Genomic DNA, 22,133 nt, shown 5'->3' with positions numbered 1-22,133 from the left:
TTTTTATATTTGGAATTTTTAACTGTTTCCATCAGTATTAGATGGGAATTAACGTGATTTTAAATCTTCATTTCTCAGATGTTCTATTTGTGTCAATTTTTGAAGACATTTTTTGGAACATCAATTTCTCAGAATGAGGAGAAGACTGATATATTGACGCAAATTTAAGAACATCTTCCATCGTGTAACCGTACCTAACATATGCATCTTTTGTTTTTAGTCTAATTTTTTTATAAAAGCATTTTTTATTTTATATCACAAAATTCAAAATTCTTTATTTAGATTCATGTTTTGATGATAGAGGATTATCTTTTTTTTTTATTTTATAGAAATGAGATAATCTTTCGCCTAATTGTCTCTCTATTTCGACTTTTCGAGTGCCCTATTAAACTCGGAAGAAACTTACAAAAACACTTCCTTGTTAGTACCAATAAACATGCTTGTTATGAAAGAAAAATGCTTTACACAAAAAATGAATTTTCTATTCTTTAATAGCTAAATAAAACTGAGAATCTATACAAAATATACACCTGGCTCGTAGAAGCAGGATATATAGAATTCAATTATCATTGTACTTCAAGCGTCTCTTTTTTTCGGAAATTCCATGCACTTGCGTTTTCTTCCCATAAGTCTTCGTCTGAAAAATCTCAAATGCATTAGTAACAGCATCTACCTGTAACACGTTTGCCAAAATTACCAAAGCATATATAATCTTCATACATATATATTTAAATTCTAAGAGAAGTGTGCTTGAGGCAAAAGAGAAGCAGGCAGTTTAAAGGAGAATAAAGGACCATCGGTTTGGTTGCAACTCACTGACCAGTTTAGGATCTCTGGCATAAACTCTAACGATCAAATCCTGGTAACAAGTAGGCAATAACTGACTGACGCAATCTTCCTTTATATGAAATTTCTCAAAACTATCATAATCCTGTAAACAGTAAGACATTAGAGAAGCCGGCGGAAAATTGAAACATGTGCACCCAAAAAGTATTTGCCATATAAGGTTGACATTTAACAACATTTATAGCCGAAGAGAGATTGAACTGATGTTTGAGAACTAGAGCTAAGAACTTCCAGAGCTAATCGATGTTTGAGAACCACAAGGAAATTTAATTTCTATGCTGTACAGTCTTTTCCATTTATACTGAAACACATCAGTGTTTTCAATAGTTCAGTATAGATGAACAAAATCACTGGAGAATCTAAGACAACTATAATTGACAGTTGCAAAAGAGATTATACAACTAGCATGAAGAGTACCATTTATATTAAAAGGTTAATTTCTAACTATAGGTGGAATTGTCAAATAGCATTCTCACTACCACTTGTTAGCCAAATTAACCAAAATTTGCATCTTTGTAGCTTCTGGCAAAGAAGACAATTAGTCCTAAAACAAATATATGTTTGTCTAGTTTTGTGTCTTGAAAGTAAACAGGACAAAGTAAATTATAATACCTGGAAGAAGCTGACCCTGCATGACAATGGACCACATGAAGAAAAGAAAAGGCTTTAGTCATCACACGAGCATGAGATCATCAGAACAATAACACGAGAAGAAAAGAAAAGTACCTTTCCAATGGATTGTTCCTTCCACTAGCCAAATCAATTTTGATATTCGTAACAATAACATCTTCCTCATTCAAATGAGCATCAGAATTCTGAATAAAAAAATTACTCTGTGAGGGAGTGATCATCACTATCAGGTAAACAAAAGAGGATATTAAAGTTATCTGAAGGACCTGGGAACAAATTATGTCTTGAGCCGTTACATTTTTGAAGTGCTCCAGATTCTCCTTGGGCACAGTAAACTCATTACAGTACTGCCAGAATATTGATGCAAAAATATTTTAGCCATTTTGTCCTTGCTGAAAACAACTTGGTAATTGATGTCATTCAGCTTATAGAGAACGAGAATAATAGAATAGCATAGGAGTTCAGTACATGTTAAAAGATAATATGAACAGTTCCGTAAAATAAGATGCTTAGAACATATATATATAATAGAAACAACTTGAAGCTGTATATGTTTTTCTATAGAATTACAACTCTGGATATCTGACTTTATAATGGATACCTGGTATATGTCCCTCCTTCGAATTCGACGAATCAGATTTCTGGATTCCTCTAGATCTTGGTGGGTAGAAGCTTCAATTGTTTTGACAATTGTATCATCTAACTGCACATTATACATTGTTAATTAACTGATGCTTTAAAGTTCATACAGGCATGGTATTTTGGTTTGTATCAATGATATAGATTATCTAACCATCCAGTACTTTGCTGGTTCATCAATGTATGAATCAATTTCAAGATGGTCATTTGCTTTTATCAAAGCATCCACGACCATGAACTCTATTGCCTAAAATTTATAAGATAGAAAAAGAAGACAAACAAGCTCAGAGTGAGTTTTAAGTAGTAAAAAGTGGAAACATTTTGAAACAAGGAACAAAGGTATGTGAAATTCTTTGAACCTTCATTTTTGGATGCGTATAGACTGTACGATGCAAATCAGCACGAGTGGAAAATAGCTTGTGGATCGTAAGATCTAACAAAATCATCAAATGCAAAGTGAGAACTTTTCCTACATCTGGAAGATGTTAAGTTCTCATGTAAAATAATAGCTTCAAGAATACTAACATTCCTTTGCCCTGTAACATATTTCATTGTCTATAACACGCATTGTTTCCATTAGCCTGCAAATAACAAAAAATGTAGTATTGGCTTTTCCGATGTTAGTAACAATTCTGGGACAATTTTTTCAGTAATAAAAAGAAAGAAGGATCAAATTTAGTATGAAAATCATGCCTCTGGAACTGAAAATTGCACCTAAGACCACAAGCTCTGGTGTCACGCTCTATGTAATCAAATCTGCAAAAAGATTGATTCATCAAATGCAGCTGCAAGCACATAATTTAAGTTGCATCTGAAGAAAGTAAGGAAAAGGGAATTTACTTGTCAACATCTATTCCGTTCCGTCCATTAGCAACAATATCATACAAGAACTGCTTCTCTTTTGAGCTCTGTATAATAGTAAGTAATGAAGCAACGGAATTCAGTATGTGTCAGATCTTAGCTTTTTTAACATCTTAACACATCAACTCAAATCCTCCCTAAAAATGCTTACCACTGATTTACCTGCCTCAGAAGCAACTATCATTTCCTGTGTAGAAAAGAGTAGAGATTTAATACCACTCAGAGGAAAGCCAAAGGAATCTAAAACAAAGCTCCAGAACAAACTGAAAATAAAGCTCATGATAATGAACGTGAAAGGTTTTCAATCTTACATTTATATAATTCTGAAAGCATGAGGTACAGCTCAAGAAAATAACATTCCAAATGCATACTAAATTATGCAGACAGACAAACTTAGGGCAACTAATACTAGTCTGCTGAGATTGCATCTTTAGAGGGAGGGAATGTTTGATTTAAGGATGCAAAAAGGCATCATGAATAACATGAGTTATTTTCATACGACCTTTACTTTCTTCAAAGTGCCAGAATCAATATCAATGCTATTCTCATCAACAATGTAGTCTATCATCTTCAAAGACATATCCTCATGGGACCTGAAATTTTTCCATTCAGGAAGTATTAGAAAAATAGACTCAAATAAGGAAATTCTTAAACAAAATTTGTTACTCAATGTTTGGAAAGGTACATAAATAGCTTCATTTTAGTGATGGGATTCTTTTAAGCCACAAATACTGCAAATATTTCTGTTGGGGAAATGAGGATATAACCCATGAATAGTGATTGTTATGGTAATGTCATACAGACTCTTTCAGTGGTGGACTAATTTTTGGATGAAGAGGACAAACGAGTACTTTCACTTAAAATGGACGAAAGGGGCAGAGATAGGTAGAAAAAAGCCTACACAATCATGCATTGATGCCCAATAACAACAAGAATTTTAGGAATATACTTATAGAGCCAAGCAGCCCAAATTTCTCTGTAAGGGAAGCATCCAATCCTCCAGTTCTGATGGATGAAAAGGAAAGAGTTTTTACATTAACAATTACCATTTAATGCCGCCGCGAACCCGAGGAAGAAATTCACGCTCAAACAAGTGACTGAATGGCCCATGACCCACATCATGTAGTAATCCTAGATGAACTCAAGTAAGAACAATGGACAGATACTGTTGATAAAATGAACCTTAGCTGGTATGTTTGACTCACCAGCAAGTTTCACGGTCTGTACATCAAAAGATTCAATACCAAGCTCCTGTCCCTACAACCACAGCACATCTATCAAAACATTTTATCAAATATAGGGCCAAGATATTAGGATATAGTCCTACTTGATATGTCTTAAGTCTATGTACAGCGTCACTGGCCAGCCAATAGACCCCTAGGGAATGCTCAAACCGAGAGTGCACAGCCCCAGGATAAACCATGTATGCAAGACCTAGGACAGAAATTGAGTTTTGAGTCAATATTACAAGTTTAAATCCCAAATGCTGGCAAAGCACCGAAAAAGAGCATATACTTTCTGAAAAAGTTCTAATCCAGATTATTTGCATCTGATATGAAACACCAAGAAACAGAAAAGTTTCTGCCTTTACAAGTGTACTGGCTCTACCACAGTTCAATTAAAAGTATATTTGTTCCTCACAGTACTCCTTTTCTAAAAAGAAGATTAGTACGGAAAAGACAACTTGCAGTTATGATCTACAAAATTGATTGCTTTAAGCATTAATTAATGTGCATATATAGATGACCGAGATAAGATATGATGAAGTCTAGTTGTTGGTGCCTAAGGAGTTCAAAGTGAAAATGATCACCTGCACCATATGTAGAAATCTTGTTTCTCATTTTAGTTTTATCCTCTCTAATTTTTTATTTTTTTTGAAGAATATGTTGTTGCAAAACTTTGAGCAAGTTGACGATAAAATAACAAAGTCAGGGATCAAGCTAGTAGTCCAGATGGCCACATCATAAGCCGATAAAATGGCCATGAGAGTAAAGTTAAATGGAACTATGTGCAGCTATTCAGAAAACTATTACTAGACTTCTCTAATATGGAAGGACATAAAAGCAGATACATCCACCTGCAACTTGTTCAACAGCTGCTGAAACTAAATATGTGCTTGTGGCATTACACAGCCAAATTTATCCTGCAAGCCTTAGCTATACATTTGCAAAGCCTCGAATATTTATTTTCACCAGTAACCCTAAAATCATTATCCTAAACATTAAAAAGTTTGTCTAATCAACAGCTTCACATATACACACATTCACCGATCATTAAGGGAAACTTGATAAGAAATAAAGGATATGCGTACCTAGCTGCTTCAATTCACGAAGCCTGTAACATACACAAGAAAACACAATTGGAATTATTTCCAGCCAATCAAAAATGTCTGGAGCAGAAAAGAAACAATTTACAAACAAATTAAGCTTGCCTCTGAAATTGTTCAGTGTCGATGAAATTCAGAGCTTGCTGCAATCGATGGGAGGAACTGTTGTTAAATACAGTATAAATATAGAAAATATGATATCTTCACAAAGTGCTGATATTATAGAAAACATATATCGTACATGCCCGTATATAAACTCTGTTTTGACTTAAAAAATCTTTTTCACTAGAATCAAACGTTAAACAATGAATGATGACTTTAGTGAAGGAAATAGTGTTGCCTACGAAAATTTACCTATCTGCTTAGTAAGTAATATGTCCCAATTTACGTGCTTTGATTTCGAAATTTAAACAAATTTATTTTTTATCATAATTTTTTCATATATCATTTAAGTATTTTGAATCGTCAATCATTAATACTTAATATACTTCTTACATAATTTTCATATATACAATCTTATTTCAAAAATTAAACTTTCGAAATTCGAAAAGTGTCACACTTAAATAACTCAAGACAGATGAATAGATGCTATACTACTTTGAAAGAAGAGAGTCAACAAAATTACAGAGTAAACAAATCACAGAAGGTTTTGAAAGAAGTCAAAACCTTTTATAGGCCCAAATAGACTTGACTAGCAACTATTGAGAGAAAGTGCATCACTATTCCCACTACACAAATATTTGCGTACACGCATAGCATACAACCAACATGTATAAGCCACTGAACTTTTCCTTTTTCTCATACCGCATGACGTCGCATCTCTTTTTTAAATTTTTTATGCTGTATCTGAAGTTACATGAGGTTTCCGGTCAGGAATAGAAAAGCACTTCAAATTATCAATCGAACTTCACTAGAAAAGCCAAAAAAAAAAACGTGACATAATTTGAAAAAGACGAAGATGAACGCCGAGTTCAGAAATAACGTAAAGCATTATAGCAGAGTTACAAGCCATACGTGGTGGAATTTCACCACTCGAACAGGAAAAATAATTTTAAACCATCAAATCAACTTCCTTGATTCAAAAGAAAAGCAGAACAGAAATAAGAGTGAGTGAGTAACTGTGCTGAAAAACAAACACGAACTCCGATTTTGATAAGAACAGCGACACGCAAAATAATCAAGTATACGTTACGAAACCTCACTACCGGACACGAAAGAGAAATGCAAATAATAAAGTAAACTATACCATTTCAAAAAACAAAAGAAGCGGAAGTTAATATAATCATGCTAAAAAGGCAAACACGAACACTGAGTTAAACGATTAAAACGTGCAAAACAGAACAACGGAATCAGAAATTTCACACTCAAACTGGAAAAATCTAAATACGAATCACTGAACTTATCTCTTCATTTCATACTCAAAAGCAGTAGAAATAAACTCAAAATTTCTCATAAGCAAAAAAACGAACTCCGATTCTGATAAGAATCAAAGCATGCAAAGCATAACCAAAAAAAAAACGAATAAGAAACGGTACCTTATCGAGATAAATGTTGCCATGTACATTATCATGAACAAGCTTAGAGTACCGCCGTGCGTCGAACGGAGCCTCGCCGGAGTCGCACATTGGTAAGAGTTTGCTGTTGCTACAATCTCCCATTGGTAACTGTTCCAGGTACTGTTCAGCAGAAGTTCGCCTTTACCTGCTCTGTTACTTGCTTTTAATAGGGGAAAAAGGATGAAGAGAGGAGACGGAAAGGCGTCAGGTACAGGAATTTGAAGTGAGTGGTCAAGTCACGGTGATACGCAAAATAAAATATTCTTACTGTACGCGCAATGAAGGTGCGTGTTGTAACACAACCTAAACATAATTACTTTCTGCCTCAAAAATAATTGTCGCGTTAAATAGTAAAACATGACAAGTAATTTGAGATGAGGGCACACTCACGTACTTAAATTTTTATTAACGGAACTTAAATATATCTTTTATTTATCACATGACATAATGAGTTATCTCATGTGACTCTTAAAAAAAAACATAAAGAATTATTAAAAACACTTTTAAATTTGACGAGAATTTAGGATGTATTTCATTCAAGTTACAAAATCAAGGATCTATTTAAAGTTCAATTGGTCAAATATAAAATATTTTTAACATGATCTAAGAAAAGATCTAACAATTTACGTTAATGTAAAGATATTTTAAATGATCCTCTTTTTTCTTTATTATGTTATATTTTTTGTTTTCAATAATGCATTTTAAATGCCAGCAAAAGAGGGTTGTTCTATGAAAATATTATTAATTTGTGAATCGCGTGCCAACTTAGGAGACCTTTCCATATTTATAACTCTTGCAACTTTTTATTTGTATAACGGCTAATTTTAATATGAAATAGTTTATAGTTTGATGTTTTTTATGTAATAATATATAATAATTTGATAAAAATAAATTTATAAGCCATATGGAACACACTTCAGAAAATTACCGTAGATGATCATGTGGACATTTAGTCTATCTAAGAGTAACTTTATGCCCAAATAACTAAGTTGAACACACTATAACAAACATTTTTGCCCAAACAATTAGTTCATAAATAGCCTATTATAATCAAAGGGATATTAACGAATTGTTTGCTTGATATTAAGCGAAGTAAAAATTATATTAACGTCTCATTTGTTTGTTAAAAAATTAAACAAATGACGGTTTTAATTTGTGATGTCAACTCAAATTAATTGAGCAAGAGGGTAGTTGAAGAGAGTTAATTACGAAGCAATTAAAATAAAAAAGAAGTAAAAACTTATTTAATATCTCCATTTGATTGATGGAGTGATATTGGACTAAAATAAAGCTAATGCCTAGTGTTGATATTTGTGTCAAACCACAAGTTAAATATGCATTAAGTAATACCAACTATTGTACTATGTCAGTGGTACAATAGTTATAGTTGAACCAACTAGTTCGACCAGGATAAGGATTTTTCATATCTAACGCTCAAATTAAAAAAAAATATCATTACAAGTTTGTAATTTAGTGCAAATATCGAATGTACTAAAAAAATTCATCTCGTAAATTGATGGTGATTGTTTTATCGCTACCGAGTAAGAGGTACAACGATGATATGGTGAATTGACAAACGTGGTGAGGAGGCGATTGACAATGAAAATTTTTCACTTTTTTTCCGAATTTCATAATGAAAATTGAAACATGGCAAAATTCTCAGGACGCCTAATGAAGATCTGAGTTAAAGAAGAAAGAAAACTGTTAAGATTGCAAATTTAAAAGTACTGCATAAACTATCTAACCTGAACAAGATCAGTGATTGATTCATGAGCATACAACTTTGAAGTTTGAAACTGTGTGACATTTTGGACAAACCAGGATGAACATGCTTGACAAAAGAGCACACGAAATCACGCTGCAGCTTCCAGTACTGCTTGAAATTGGGAAGGCACCCGAAGCACGGGAGCTTGGATTTCACCTGGTTTACCTAACTGACCACAGGCAGCCATTTGATCATCTCCTCTACTCCATCGAAAAAGCACCACACATCCTGCTTCAGCAAGAATGTCTCTGAACTCGATTATCTTCTCTCTTGTAGTTGGTTTGAAGAAGGATCCAGAATGAGGGTTAAAAGTGATCAGGTTAATCTTGCATGGAATGCCCTGGACTAGATCGATTAGTCTCTTTGCATCCTCAACACTGCAATAAAATTTCAACAATGAGAATTTACACGACATAGCAAACAAAGAGATATATATTCTGCTTAATTGAGCAAGCCAACTGATTCTGTAAAACTCATATCTAGAGGGGAAAAGCAAGGGCTATGCAAGTAGATAAAAAACTACATTAACTATCCCCCAAAATCATCAGAGTAAAACATCATCATAGTCATTCTCCATGAAGCCGGAAGGAGGAGTTAATCAGTGAAGAAACTGGATTCATTGGCATATAGGGCAAATAGATACATGACTGTGCAAAGTGTTAGAGGAGTTGCAACAAACAACAACAATTGCACTACAAATCCCAAGCAAGTTGGGAAAGGGTTACCACGGCTCTTTTGTTTTGTGCAATGGGTGAACCAGTGGATCATGGAGGGGAACCAGAAGCCGGAGGAAGTTTAGCGTGATTGGACATGCACATTGGACATGCAGCATGGAATCGCAAAATGTAGGGTTACTATGGTAGAGTTGGTACAATTATGCTGCAAGTCAGCCCATGCTTTTATCTTTTTTTGAAAAAAAAGGCCTTCTCAGCATTTATTTTTAGTATATTTACAGTTTCCTCTATATATACATTTCAATTTTCTTCCATGTTTTCCTAAAATAATCATCTAGTTTCTACTCTTATTAGCTTCATCAAGAATGCATTTCTAGATGTCTAGAAACACATGAGTAATGCTCTTTCTGAACATACTTGTCATGCACAAGAATGACGACATTATCTTGCAAAAATCACATTGGTACAACACATGGTAGAAAAGTTGAAAGGATTAGAAGTAACGCCATAGACCAGATTTTGCAGGAGTAGAGCAGTAAATGCAACCTTTTGGTTTTTGCTTTCAACTTAAAAGGTAAATAGAACAACTTAACTGCTATGGCACCGATTAACTCTACCAACCACAAAGCCATTACTCTTCCTCTCTCCAGGGATAGAATTTTGTTAGACTGAACAGTATGAATAAATTTATAACAATGGCATAGCTTTACAAAAAAGGAAAGTTGTAGAAATGAGAAAAGCCCCAATTGTGCTTATGTATGACTGTCGGTGTATTTTGATACTTATTTATATAGCCATGGACAAATAGTCCTTTATCTTTGCAAAAGAGGGTAACTTTTTATCACATCCAACGGAACACATCCAAACAAACAGCACACTCATCATATTAATGGAAGGGTGCTGAATAGTAAAACGATGAGGATATCAATCATCTTGCTGGTTTTCCCACTTGAAAGAAAACATGAGAAACCCTTGGTAAAATCAAAAGGCCTCCTGTCTGCTCCCCCACCCCCACCCAATCTCTATCTCTCTAATTTCTTTGAGTCACTTTTCATATGTAATTCTCGGAGAACTCCACAAAAAAAACAATTTTCTTTTCCATCTCTGAAATCAGAACATCATTTATTCATTTTTCTACATATTTACACTCATTCCAAAAATAATCATGAAAGAACAAAAAATTAAAGAGAGGCAGAAGAAAGAAAGCATCATTTAGTATGAAACCACCCACTCACAGCTATCTCCCCATATTATTCTACAAGCATTTTCTTTCTACAGCTTATCTTTAGTCAAAATCGGATAAAAAAGCATTCAAATTCTGGGTATGTGGATATATTTGGGAGCCTTGGTTTAGATGGATTTTCAGTTAAAAGTTTGAGGCTCCTGATGGATAAACTGGTTACCAAAGAAACAACAATGGTGAGTATTTTGACACCAAACTAAAGCAGAAACTAGAGCATGTCTCAGTAGAGAGCTTGAAGATGAAAAGGCTTTTTGTCTGTGTCTATTTGTTTAGTTCGCCCGGGATCTGTTAAGTTCTTTTATATTTCAGTTAGTTTAAGTGTGTTCCGTTTGATGGGAGTATGGGACCATAAGTGACACTCTTTTTTACAAATATAAAGGACTATTTGTGTTTAAGAAATACACTGGGGACTAAAATAAATACTATTGAAGAAAAAACAGGGTATATACCTATCATTAACTCCGGCAAGCATTACATACTCAAACAGAACTTTGTATTTATGTTTTGATTGAAGCTCCTCTCTTAGTGTTCCAAGAAGCAAGTTCAAGTTAAATTTGCGGTTAATTGGCATGATCCAACTTCTGACCTGCAATATTTCACAAGTGTGAATCAAATTATGACGCTATTTGTTTCTTCATTGTCGTCCCAAGAATTGAGTTGCTCAAGGGAAATACCTCATCAGTTGTAGCATTCAAACTGACTGCCAAAGCACAATTGGACTCGCGAAGAAATCGCTTAAGCTGGGGCACAAGCCCACTAGTAGAAACGGTGACCTTTCGAGGACTAAAATGAAGCCCTTGTTCATCTACCAATATGTCTGCAGCTTTCAAGACATTCTCAATGTTGTGAAGCGGTTCTCCCATTCCCTGGAGTGAGTTATTTGATCAAGATTTGCTAATAGCAAATACTGATTGCTTAGGATAATAGAAAAAGTTAAGGAAGAAGGGACAAAGGGTCTTTGTTCTAATTCCTCATTAATATAGAGCCAAAGTCTCAGACAGGATTTCATAATATTATAGCTGTTAAGTGTGGAAGAGAAAGACCAACTCCAGTCAACCATGACGCCTGATTAAATAACAGGGAGAAGCATGAATAATGGCCCTAGGAGGAGGTCACAAGGAAGACAGAATTCAGCAATACTAGCAAAGCAGGCTAGATTTGGTAAATTAGCAAAGCTGCTCACATTGCATCAAGCGAGGGTATTCACCACACCATAAGTTAATAATTGGTAATACTGTATGTACACACAAAAATAAATTACATGTTCAGTTCAGGAAATCACTTCAAGCATACACATACCATAAACANACAAATTACATGTTCAGTTCAGGAAATCACTTCTAGCATACACATACCATAAACACAACGTTGCTAATTGGTCCAACTTCACTGGATAACAAGCGTCGAGCTAAAACAGCCTGCTCAACTATCTCAGAAGTGGATAAGTTTCTCTTCAGACCCATTCTGCATAGTATATTCATGTACTTAAACAAAGGGAACCAATTCAAGAACTGTAAATTGGAAAAAATAAACAAAAGGTTAAAAGGCTGCTAGAGCTTTACCTGCCGGTATAGCAAAACTGGCAANTGTACTTAAACAAAGGGAACCAATTCAAGAACTGTAAATTGGAAAAATAAACAAAAGGTTAAAAGGCTGCTAGAGCTTTACCTGCCGGTATAGCAAAACTGGCAATTCATGGCACAACCTACTTGACTAGATATACAGACAGTGTTCCTGCCCCGCTCACAAGGTATCAGAACAGTTTCTATTACCAGACCATCTTCCAACTTGAATAACATCTGTAAGATCCTGTGAGTGCTATTTATTAAGTGATGAATCAAAAACAAAACAGATGGCACTCAACATTCTACATATTGCACAAGCTATGTACCTTTTTAGTTCCATCAGANTTTACTTAAACAAAGGGAACCAATTCAAGAACTGTAAATTGGAAAAAATAAACAAAAGGTTAAAAGGCTGCTAGAGCTTTACCTGCTGGTATAGCAAAACTGGCAATTCATGGCACAACCTACTTGACTAGATATACAGACAGTGTTCCTGCCCCGCTCACAAGGTATCAAAACAGTTTCTATTACCAGACCATCTTCCAACTTGAATAACATCTGTAAGATCCTGTGAGTGCTATTTATTAAATGATGAATCAAAAACAAAACAGATGGCACTCAACATTCTACATATTGCACAAGCTATGTACCTTTTTATTTCCATCAGACGCTGTCAGAATATCTTTCAAGTTTAACGTCTTAAATTCAGCATGTTCACCTAACATTTTCCTGNTATATGTATACACAAAAAAAATTACATGTTCAGTTCAGGAAATCACTTCAAGCATACACATACCATAAACACAACGTTGCTAATTGGTCCAACTTCACTGGATAATAAGCGTCGAGCTAAAACAGCCTGCTCAACTATCTCAGAAGTGGATAATATTCAGTCAACTGTAACTACCATCACATTACAAAGTGCACGTAAAGGAAGATCCAAACAAAAATTCAGAACCCNGAAATCCTTATTCAAACCTGGGAAGATAATGTATCGTTGATGATTCAGTCAGCTGTAACTACCATCACATTACAAAGTGCACGTAAAGGAAGATCCAAACAAAAATTCAGAACCCTTCTCTTTCCATAAGCAATAAACTCTATCAACACTTTCGACACAGAAACTTTGACAGCAAGAGTATATGTATGGAAAAGAAAAANACGCTGTCAGAATATCTTTCAAGTTTAACGTCTTAAATTCAGCATGTTCACCCAACATTTTCCTGAAATCCTTATTCAAACCTGGGAAGATAATGTATCCTTGATGATTCAGTCAGCTGTAACTACCATCACATTACAAAGTGCACATAAAGGAAGATCCAAACAAAAATTCAGAACCCTTCTCTTTCCATAAGCAATAAACTCTATCAACACTTACGACACATAAACTGACAGCAAGAGATATGTATGGAAAAGAAAAATAAACCTTCTAATTCCTCACTGCATTGAGCCCAAATATTATCCNAAAAACCTTCTAATTCCTCACTGCATTGAGCCCAAATATTATCCCCATAGAGACGTTTCCATAACATCAGAGCCTGAGCAGGCCTATAACCATATGACTGAACCAATTTCTGTTAAACAAGAAAGCAGAGCGACTTTTATTAACTATGATAGGCCATTGAACATTAAAATCAAACACAAATATCAAAACTGATCTCAAATTCCAATACAAGATTATAGTTTAAGCCAAGAACAAGATAAACCATTCTCAATCTTGGAACTTTCCTTAAAAGTCTACAAGGTTAACTTAAAGTACAGGGAAGGAACAATCTAAGTATGAATACCATGGCACAAAGCTTAATCTCATGAATCCGAAACAACTTTGAACCTTTATACAATAAAAACAATCATGGACTAAATCCTATCAAGATTGCAGCTTTCCTCAAATTTCAACAAAGTTAATAATATCAATCTGTTTAATCAAGCACATGACATTCCATATCAAATTCGTAGGTGCGCATTAACTGAAACATTATAGCTAATATCAGTAACCATCCAAATGATTTAGTAGATTTATGCTATTAAATGACCAGCCAAGTCCCAAATCATCCTCCCAATCTTAACCAGTTACATTTTCTCCACAAAATCAATACAAATCTTTCCTATTAAATGCGTAGGCAATTCTCATATCTTCCCTCTATTCATATTCAAATTCATCATACTCAAAATTTGCAGCCATTCAAACATTCATTCATCAAATTAAAATTCTACAACCATTCGATCATCCATTTATTTTTATCTTCAAATTAAACAGGGTGCACCTTCAAGGAAGGGGCGATATTTATTTAATTTTTTAACATTTGAGAAAACTTTACGCAGCAGCATAGTCACACATTACAATCCCATTCAATTTCTTAAAGATCATCTCGGTGAGTGTTTTGATTTACAGTGGTTTGTATACTCATTCCTACTATACTTGAATAACATTATTTAGAACACATATTGCGTTTCAGATAAGCTACGATTCCATCAAGTACTCTCACATACATATCACTCGGGTATATTGTATTTCGATATAGCCAAAAATATCTACCGCTAACATATTATATTCTATCAAAACAAATATAACAGGTTCAATGGAATTGTTATCTGCTATCATTAAAGAATACAATGGATCATTGAATATTTCGATGGAAGTTAACCTCCTACAACAGCTACTATCAGAATTAGTTTCCCTCGAACAGATGCTAAAACAAAAAGAAAATACAAATGCATCAACAGGCGAGTGTAGTCGAGTGAATAAGGAACTGGGCTCTCTCAAAAACAGCAGATGGAAGTATTCCAGATTGAAGCGAAAAGTTGCTTTAATTGAAAAACAATACAAGAATCATCCAAAAAGACTAATAGTAAAGCTAATACGTTTTGTTAACAGATTCACAAAGTTGGCGAAGTTGACAAACTTTTCAAGCAGACATGTTCCCATTCATCAAAATGGTATGGTAATATGCATCCCCAATTATCTCTTATCTAAATGTCAAAATTTGACTGATTGTTCATATGAGAAACTAAATGACTAAATCATTAGCTAACTATATGATTATGTTTATATTTAATTGTTCAAATTGACAGGCCATTACACAACAACTTGGAATTTTGGCCCCCCAAAGTACACATGCCAATATTGTGGAGCTCTTTTATGGTATGAAGAACGAACAACAAAAACAAAACAAACAACAAGACCGATATTCTCATTTTGTTGTATGGGAGGAGGTCGTGTACAACTTCCTTTATTGAGGGAACCACCACCTTATCTGAAGTATCTTTTGGGTAAAGAATCAGGGCAACTAGGTATTAATTTTCGAAAAAATATTAGAGCTTATAACTCAATGTTTGCATTTACATCCATGGGTGGCCGAGTTGATGGATCTATCAATCACTCAAAGGGGCCATACGTTTTCAAGATGTGTGGTCAGAATTATCATCGTATAAGATCTTTATTGCCTGAAATTGGTAAAAGACCCCAGTTTGCTCAGCTATATATATATGATACTGAAAATGAGATAAACAACAAAAAGAATTGTCTGCTAGAAGGAGACTTTGATCCTGAAATTGTTCAGGGCTTATCAGTAATGTTGGAGAAGCATAATATATTGGTTAAAACATTTCGAATGGCTAGAGATAGATATAAAGAGCATCCTGAACGTGAATTTCGCCTACGTCTCCTATCTAATAGGACAACGGATGGTCGACAATATAATTTACCCACAACTTCTGAAGTAGCTGGATTAATAGTGGGTGATCTTACGGAAGAAAACTTCCAGCGAGATATTATTGTAGAGCATAGGAAAAATGGACTTCAAAGAATTTCTGATCTACACCCAAGTTTTATGTCTATGACGTACCCACTAATACACCCTTATGGTGAAGATGGATATAGAGTTGGAATAAATTTGGGAGATGTCATCAACAAGACTTACAAGCGATAAAAATTAACAATGAGAGACTTCTATTGCTTTAGAATACAACAAAGACTTAACGAGGGTAAGATCATTCTCAATCTTGGAACTTTCCTTAAAAGTCTACAAGGTTAACTTAAAGTACAGGGAAGGAAGAATCTAAGTATGAATACCATGGCACAAAGCTTAATCTCATGAATCCGAAACAACTTTAAACCTTTATGCAATAAAAACAAACATGGACTAAATCCTATCAAGATTGCAGCTTTCCTCAAATTTCAACAAAGTTAATAATACAAAACAGGTACAACCCAAATTCGCATGCCATCAAACACACTTTTGCTCATGTCCGATTAGCTGAGGCTAGTTTGCCTCTCAGGCTGGAGAAGGCCTTATACTACTCAGCTTTATTTGATAAGTTCATTCAATACCAATATAAGCAAATGTAAAATTTGACAAGATTCTACGCGAACTAGTGTAAATATTTGGAAGGAAGACAATTCTTCATTGACATAAAATGTCAACGTATTAAATTTGTAGTAGAATTTTTGGCAACCATTAAATGGTTTCACAAGTTGAAGCTTGACAATTGCATACTTGTGATGCCATTGATGACATCAAAAGGAAGAATTCATTTCCTATAAATAGAATTGTTCTTGGTTCAGTTGTAACACACCTCTCATTTGCCTTCTCATCTTCTAAGGCAATTGAATTTCCTTTGTAGTATTTTACTTGTATTCTTTTAGAGTGAAATATATTTTGGTTGGTTTCGATTGCGGAAACCAAATATCAAGAGTGATGAAATTACAACTACTATATCTATAGTATTACTATGAATATACCATAGAATCCATCTCACAGCTCGCCAATGCTCCTTTACAGGATTATGCATATACCTATTTACAACTCCTACGGCATGTGAAATATCTAGCCACATCCACATATGGTACTCTCGACATATATTCTCGTTCAACTTCATTTTTTGGCAACATAGATTACTAAGCTTAAAACTAGGAGCAAGCAGAGTAAACGACTTCATTTTCTCATTCATACTGAATCGGTCTAGTACCCTCTTCAAGTATGTATTCTTTCTGAGATAAATAAGAGTTTCTTTGAATGTCTATCTCTTTTTCTCTCCATGCCAAGAATTTTTTTCACCTCACCCAAAACATTCATCTCAAAACTTCTTTCTTACTTGAGTCTTCAACTTCTCAATTTCCTCTAGACTTTTGGAAGCTATCAACATACAAAGAAAGATATATAAAGGATTCATCTACTTTCTGAATCTTCACACTAATTAACCTAGAATCTTGTCAAATTTAACAACAAAAACTATACCAAAGCGGAAGGGACCGTACAAAAGCTAAAAGCAGCTATCCTATAGTAGTCGGGCTAACCAAAACCTCACGACAACATATAATAAAGCCTTAATCTCAAGAACACAAACTAAGTTTGAATCTTTAACCAGTAAACAAGACTAAATTCACTAATTCACTATCAAGATTGCATCTTTCCTCAAATATCAACTCAATCAACCAAAATATACAGCAGAACAGCCGAAATTCAGTTACCAAGTGAACGAGCTTAATCTCAAAGACACAAAAAAAAACAATACTAAACCTTAAATCAGCATCAAGATTTCAACTTTACTCAATTTGATACTAATCTAACTAAGACACACAGTCAACAACTTAAATACACATACCTCAAGATCAGTATATCTCATCCCTTTCAAAACCACTTTTGAATCCTTCAATGGATACCCATTTCGGCCATTAACTCCTAACATACACAACCAAACAAAACAGAATCAAGAACAAAGGAGAGAAGAACCTCTCAGCAGATAAAGTAAAGGGTACTTACCAGAATCAACAGAAAGGTTGGTTTGAGGTGTAGAAGAATGTTGAGCTGCTGTAACTAAACGATAATGAGGAGTGGTGAAGATAAGAGATGTTCTTGAAGGAAGCAGCTTTAGAAAAGATTTGGTTTTTAATGGAAAATTTGTGTAATTTGAGAAGGGAAAAGTTGTTCCAAGCAAAGCACAGTTGCTGCTGCTGCTGCCGCCGGAGAAACGAATTCGCCTCATCCTCAAACACACACCAAACGGTCTTCTCCAGCTGCGCTACACAGATTTTGTTAACTGCAATCAGGGTCTTAAAGGAGTGAAACAATATTGGTTGTTATCAAATAATGAAGATGATGAGCAAACAACAAGCGTTTGTAGTCCAACGGTTAGGATAATTGCCTTCCAAGCAATAGACCCGGGTTCGACTCCCGGCAGACGCACATTTTTTTTTACTAACATGGTTTGATGAAAGGTACACCTGAAGATTTATGTTTGTGATGATTCCATGTTAGTGAGGTGTAGTGATATAAATGAAACTCCCGGCAGACACATTTTTCTTCTTCTTTTTTTTACGAACATGGTTTGATGAATGGTACACTTGAAGATTTATGTTTGTGATGATTCCATGTTAGTGAGGTGTAGTGATATAAATGGAACTCCCGGCAGACACATTTTTCTTCTTATAAATATGGTTCGATGAATGATACACTCGTAGATTTATGTTTGTGATGATTCCATGTTAATGAGGTGTAGTGATACAAATGAAGCTTTGTGTATGGTTCGATGAATGGTATACTCGTGTTATGGTACACTTGAAGATTTACGTTTGTGATGATTCTATGTTAGTGAAGTGTAGTGATATAAATGAAACTCCCCAGAGACACACATTTTTCTTTTTAGGAATATGGTTCGATGAATGGTACACTCGAAGATTTATGTTTGTAATGATTCCATATTAGTGAGGTGCAGTGATATAAATGAAGCTTTTTATTTGCTCACACGTAGAAAATTTCAGTATTGGGGACCCCTTGTACATTGTCTCAAATTATGTGAATTTGCTTCGTTCATAAAATTTTACATAGATTTCCAAATGCATCGAACAAGTGTGTGATATTATGATAATTGATCATTTAAAAAGATGCACTACACTCAACATTTTTTAAAACAAATTTGTCAATAGAAGGTGAACAATTTCTTGAAAATTCACGAGGCACATAATAGAAGTAAATACATTGGTGATTATTAGCTAAGATTGTGTAGTCCCACTTGGAGGGTCTGGTGTACAGAGGCGGTTTCCAGTAGACCCTCGATTAAAAGGACACTTAGGATTCTCCATGTTACAGAAAACCTTCTTCTATAGCAATAACTTATGTGAATAAGCAAGTAAACAAATTAACTTGTAATCATACCAGATGACAGAAAGGGGTAAATAAAACATGAGTCTCCACAAACTTATCAAAGAATGATTGATACAAATACAATAAATCTGAGTATCTTAAACAGAAGGAATACTGCTTTTCTCAGGGATTCTTGACCTTGATCCTCAACTTTCTAGCAATTTGTCCTGCTTTAGGATGAATAGCACGTTTATTCGAATCAAACTGTTCCACCTCTACCCAATTGATCACTTTAAGCAAGAGTGATTGAGGGACTTTGCTTGAAGAGTCTGATGCTACTTTTCCTTTAGCCTTTTTCAGCCCTTTCTCCAGTGCCTTTTCAAGAAAATCCATAAACCAACTTCCTGATTCACTCTCAATCTGTTTTCCCAATTTGATTGTATTGGAAATGCTGCTGCTTATCGAAGTAGAAGCAGGCTTCTTGTTCTCGTCGTTCTCATTTATGCTAGTGTTTAATACTCCTTTTATTGCCTTTGATGTTGATCTCAAATGCTTTCCAAGAATTGACTTTTGATCACTCCTTTCAGGAAAGACTGCAATGGATTTGTAAAGTGCAGCTCTCCTCTTCGATGCATTTGATTCACTGTCTCGTGATTCTTCCAATGAATTCTGCACTATTTCGTGTAGAATAGGGGCAACGCCATTCTCTTGTTCAGCTTTTGGAGTTTGTGACGTTTCGCTTGAAGCTGTTGCTGATTGAATGGATACCATTTCTGCCACAGCTTGCACAAGTTGTTCATGAAACTCAATAAATTGATCAAAACAGGCTGTTGGTGCATCAGGTTTCGCAGCTCTACTCAAGTTCGAAAACACCCTTCAAAAGCCATAGATAGATATCAGATTCAGGTAAGCAAAGAACATACAACAACAACAACTAACACAAATATAGAAAGTTCCATACTTTAGAGACCGCACGAGATTTTCTGTAGCTGATGCATCCCTTAGTGCTTGAAGAGCAATTCTCTGTGCATTTTCCCTTTGTTGTACAGCTTCCTAATGAACATCACAAAAGACTTGTTTAGCTAAGACTAATGTTCTAACAAAAGGCAAGATTTGTCCATATAATAAACAAAACATGTGTCGAAGATGTTACCTTTCCCAACATACTAAGTTTTCCAGGCAGATTGCAAGTCAGACTGGTGTTGTCATGAGGTAGAGAATCAATAGGCTGGGATTGTTGTTGTTCTAGAGACGATTTTTTCGAATTGGGAAGTCTTTGAGAGTCTCTGCCTACTGTTGGTGAAGCTGCCATTCGTGCACTCCGTAAACTAGGTGGTGGGGTTGAACTTTTCTTCTCCTGTGTCTACACAAAAATGGAGAATCAAATTGCAACATGTTAATATAGGCCTTAAAACACATTGACTATACATGAAGGGGAAAATGTACCTACAGCTGAGTTTAAAGGTGAATTGACAATTCTTTGTTCTCGATCGCGATCTGTTACACTTTTGCTCCTTGGAAATTTCATCATGCTAGGGGTAGCACAACTTTTTCTCACCATAGAAGGACTTTCCCCTTTAGCTTCCATCAATTTAGACAACAACGCGCCACCGGCTGATGACCTTACCATCCCACCACTAGCTCCTCCATCTTTGGAGAATTTTCCCCGAATAAGAGGTGACATAGGAATAATTCGCGCAAATTTGACAGCACTAGACCTCTCTTTTATCGGTGTACATTGATCGAAATCAATAGGAACTGGCTTCAAAACTTGAGGAGATGAAGCAACAGCTTCAACCCCATTTTGGCCTGTTCCCCAAGAACCCCTTCTAGGAGCTGACTGACTTTGATTGAATTTTCGTTCAACTTTCTCGCCTTTTTCTCTCAACCCCATTAATGGTTCTGGAGTTCCCACAAGAGGGTGCCTCCCAGGAAGAGGCTTAGCACCTTTAACAACAGGAACAGGCGAACCGGGCTCTAATCTATCTACATAAATGAACTGTCCTAGCTGCATTTTATTACTTAAAACCAAATCATCTTGCTCATCTGGAAGACTTACATAAATGGAATGCGAAGAATCCGATACCTTGATGAAAAATCCATGCTTTGGCCATAAATTCTTCTCATCAAGATCTGCAGGAACAATATCAGTAACCTGCAAAAGTGAACTCCTATGTTCACTTGTAGGTTTCACCCCTGATTTCATCCCATTTAATAACTTCAACAAAATCCCAGGTGCTAATGCTGCCATAATCTTGAAATTAAGACCTTCTTCAGATATTAAATTGAGTCAAGATTAAAACTTGAAATTCCTCAACAACCCCAAATCTTGAAATTTCAGAAATTATAAAAAGATAACACCTTTTTTTTCAGAATTTTCAAGAAAATAACAAATCCAGAAAGCTGAGTAGATTGAGTCAGGATTCAAACCTGAAATTCCTCAACAACCCCACTTCTTGAAAATTAAGAAATTACAGAAAAATAAGATCTTTTTTTCAGAATTTTAAACAAATCAAGAAAGCTGAGTGGAGTAAGTCAACAAAAGCTCTTAAAAACAAAGAAGAAATTGACCATTTCAGAGTGATTTTTTTCTGTATGGTTCAGTTGATAAGGTGAAGAAGAAGAAGAAAGGGTTTGAGGGCTAACGGTAAACTAGAGAAAGACGAAAGGGTTTGGGTCCCATAAATGAATTTTAAAAAAAAATTGTGAGTTTTGGTACGTTGAGGTATGTAACGGTCATATGTAGTGAGTGAGTCTTATCAATTATTTTTGGCTTTCTATCTTTTTTTGAATCTTATAGAGGAATTATTGAACATAATATACTCGTGTAACTTTTTTGCTTTTTTGTGGTTACAATTAATAGGATATTACTCCATGTCTTTTTTCGTTTTTGCATTTATTTTATTCCTTAAAAGAGCTTATTTGGTATGTGAGGTTCGGTAAAAT

The 22,133-nt window shown here is 34.9% G+C and overlaps 3 protein-coding genes and 1 non-coding gene across 7 annotated transcripts; 1 reads left to right on the top strand and 3 right to left on the bottom strand.

Annotated features, from left to right (window-relative positions):
• Nucleotides 1-402: 402 nt before the first annotated feature.
• LOC107020775 (deoxynucleoside triphosphate triphosphohydrolase SAMHD1 homolog) lies at nt 403-7,017 on the bottom strand. Of its 3 annotated transcripts, none has more exons than XM_015221268.2 (19): nt 6,838-7,015; nt 5,408-5,445; nt 5,288-5,310; nt 4,304-4,410; nt 4,182-4,233; nt 4,023-4,107; nt 3,479-3,569; nt 3,128-3,163; nt 2,956-3,023; nt 2,809-2,871; nt 2,641-2,696; nt 2,475-2,548; nt 2,270-2,362; nt 2,078-2,179; nt 1,743-1,823; nt 1,573-1,661; nt 1,459-1,474; nt 821-931; nt 422-673 (listed from the first exon to the last, which is right to left on the bottom strand). In XM_015221268.2, exons 1-19 carry the CDS (start codon nt 6,958-6,960, stop codon nt 560-562), a joined length of 1,422 nt encoding a protein of 473 aa, XP_015076754.1. In that variant the 5' UTR covers nt 6,961-7,015; the 3' UTR covers nt 422-559. The 3 variants fall into 3 exon arrangements, with proteins under 3 accessions (XP_027773015.1, XP_015076754.1, XP_027773014.1); XM_027917213.1 differs by having other exon boundaries at nt 422-637; XM_027917214.1 differs by lacking the exon at nt 821-931 and having other exon boundaries at nt 403-637; nt 6,838-7,017.
• Nucleotides 7,018-8,451: 1,434 nt separating this feature from the next.
• Nucleotides 8,452-18,144, bottom strand: LOC107020776 (dual-specificity RNA methyltransferase RlmN). 2 transcript variants are annotated; one of them, XM_015221269.2, is made up of 10 exons: nt 17,868-18,144; nt 17,710-17,786; nt 13,577-13,679; nt 13,268-13,347; nt 12,432-12,449; nt 12,209-12,339; nt 11,896-12,004; nt 11,215-11,406; nt 10,990-11,126; nt 8,452-9,000 (listed from the first exon to the last, which is right to left on the bottom strand). In XM_015221269.2, the coding sequence occupies exons 1-10, from the start codon at nt 18,088-18,090 to the stop codon at nt 8,712-8,714; spliced, it is 1,359 nt and encodes a 452-aa protein (XP_015076755.1). In that variant the 5' UTR covers nt 18,091-18,144; the 3' UTR covers nt 8,452-8,711. The 2 variants fall into 2 exon arrangements, with proteins under 2 accessions (XP_015076755.1, XP_027773016.1); XM_027917215.1 differs by lacking the exon at nt 12,432-12,449 and adding an exon at nt 12,756-12,823 and having other exon boundaries at nt 13,318-13,347.
• A 74-nt stretch (nt 18,145-18,218) lies between these two features.
• TRNAG-UCC lies at nt 18,219-18,290 on the top strand. The gene has a single exon. It is a non-coding gene; the product is annotated as a tRNA-Gly (tRNA).
• A 780-nt stretch (nt 18,291-19,070) lies between these two features.
• On the bottom strand, nt 19,071-21,917 carry LOC107018753. The gene is made up of 4 exons (XM_015219315.2): nt 20,638-21,917; nt 20,341-20,550; nt 20,149-20,240; nt 19,071-20,061 (listed from the first exon to the last, which is right to left on the bottom strand). Exons 1-4 carry the CDS (start codon nt 21,436-21,438, stop codon nt 19,371-19,373), a joined length of 1,794 nt encoding a protein of 597 aa, XP_015074801.1. The 5' UTR covers nt 21,439-21,917; the 3' UTR covers nt 19,071-19,370.
• Nucleotides 21,918-22,133: the final 216 nt, after the last annotated feature.

The sequence above is a fragment of the Solanum pennellii genome, chromosome 5 (assembly GCF_001406875.1).
Source record: "Solanum pennellii chromosome 5, SPENNV200".
NCBI classification, from domain to species: Eukaryota; Viridiplantae; Streptophyta; class Magnoliopsida; order Solanales; family Solanaceae; genus Solanum; species Solanum pennellii.
Note: the sequence above shows the minus strand (reverse complement) of the source record. Positions and strands in the feature narration are given on the sequence as shown.

Excerpts from the sequence above, each read along its gene's own strand:
- LOC107020776 (XM_015221269.2), bottom strand. The coding sequence starts at position 18,090 with ATGAGGCGAATTCGTTTCTCCGGCGGCAGCAGCAGCAGCAACTGTGCT. Across the intron at positions 12,005-12,208 it reads CAGTTTTGCTATACCGGCAG|AATGGGTCTGAAGAGAAACT; the intron begins GTAAAGCTCTAG and ends TATACTATGCAG. Across the intron at positions 9,001-10,989 it reads CTTGCCGGAGTTAATGATAG|TGTTGAGGATGCAAAGAGAC; the intron begins GTATATACCCTG and ends ATTTTATTGCAG.
- LOC107018753 (XM_015219315.2), bottom strand. The coding sequence starts at position 21,438 with ATGGCAGCATTAGCACCTGGGATTTTGTTGAAGTTATTAAATGGGATG. Across the intron at positions 20,551-20,637 it reads ATTCACCTTTAAACTCAGCT|ACACAGGAGAAGAAAAGTTC; the intron begins GTAGGTACATTT and ends ATTTTTGTGTAG. Across the intron at positions 20,062-20,148 it reads AATCTCGTGCGGTCTCTAAA|GGTGTTTTCGAACTTGAGTA; the intron begins GTATGGAACTTT and ends TGGCTTTTGAAG.
- LOC107020775 (XM_015221268.2), bottom strand. The coding sequence starts at position 6,960 with ATGGGAGATTGTAGCAACAGCAAACTCTTACCAATGTGCGACTCCGGC. Across the intron at positions 5,446-6,837 it reads GCAACATTTATCTCGATAAG|CAAGCTCTGAATTTCATCGA; the intron begins GTACCGTTTCTT and ends CATCGATTGCAG. Across the intron at positions 2,549-2,640 it reads ATGTTACAGGGCAAAGGAAT|ATCTTACGATCCACAAGCTA; the intron begins GTTAGTATTCTT and ends TGATTTTGTTAG.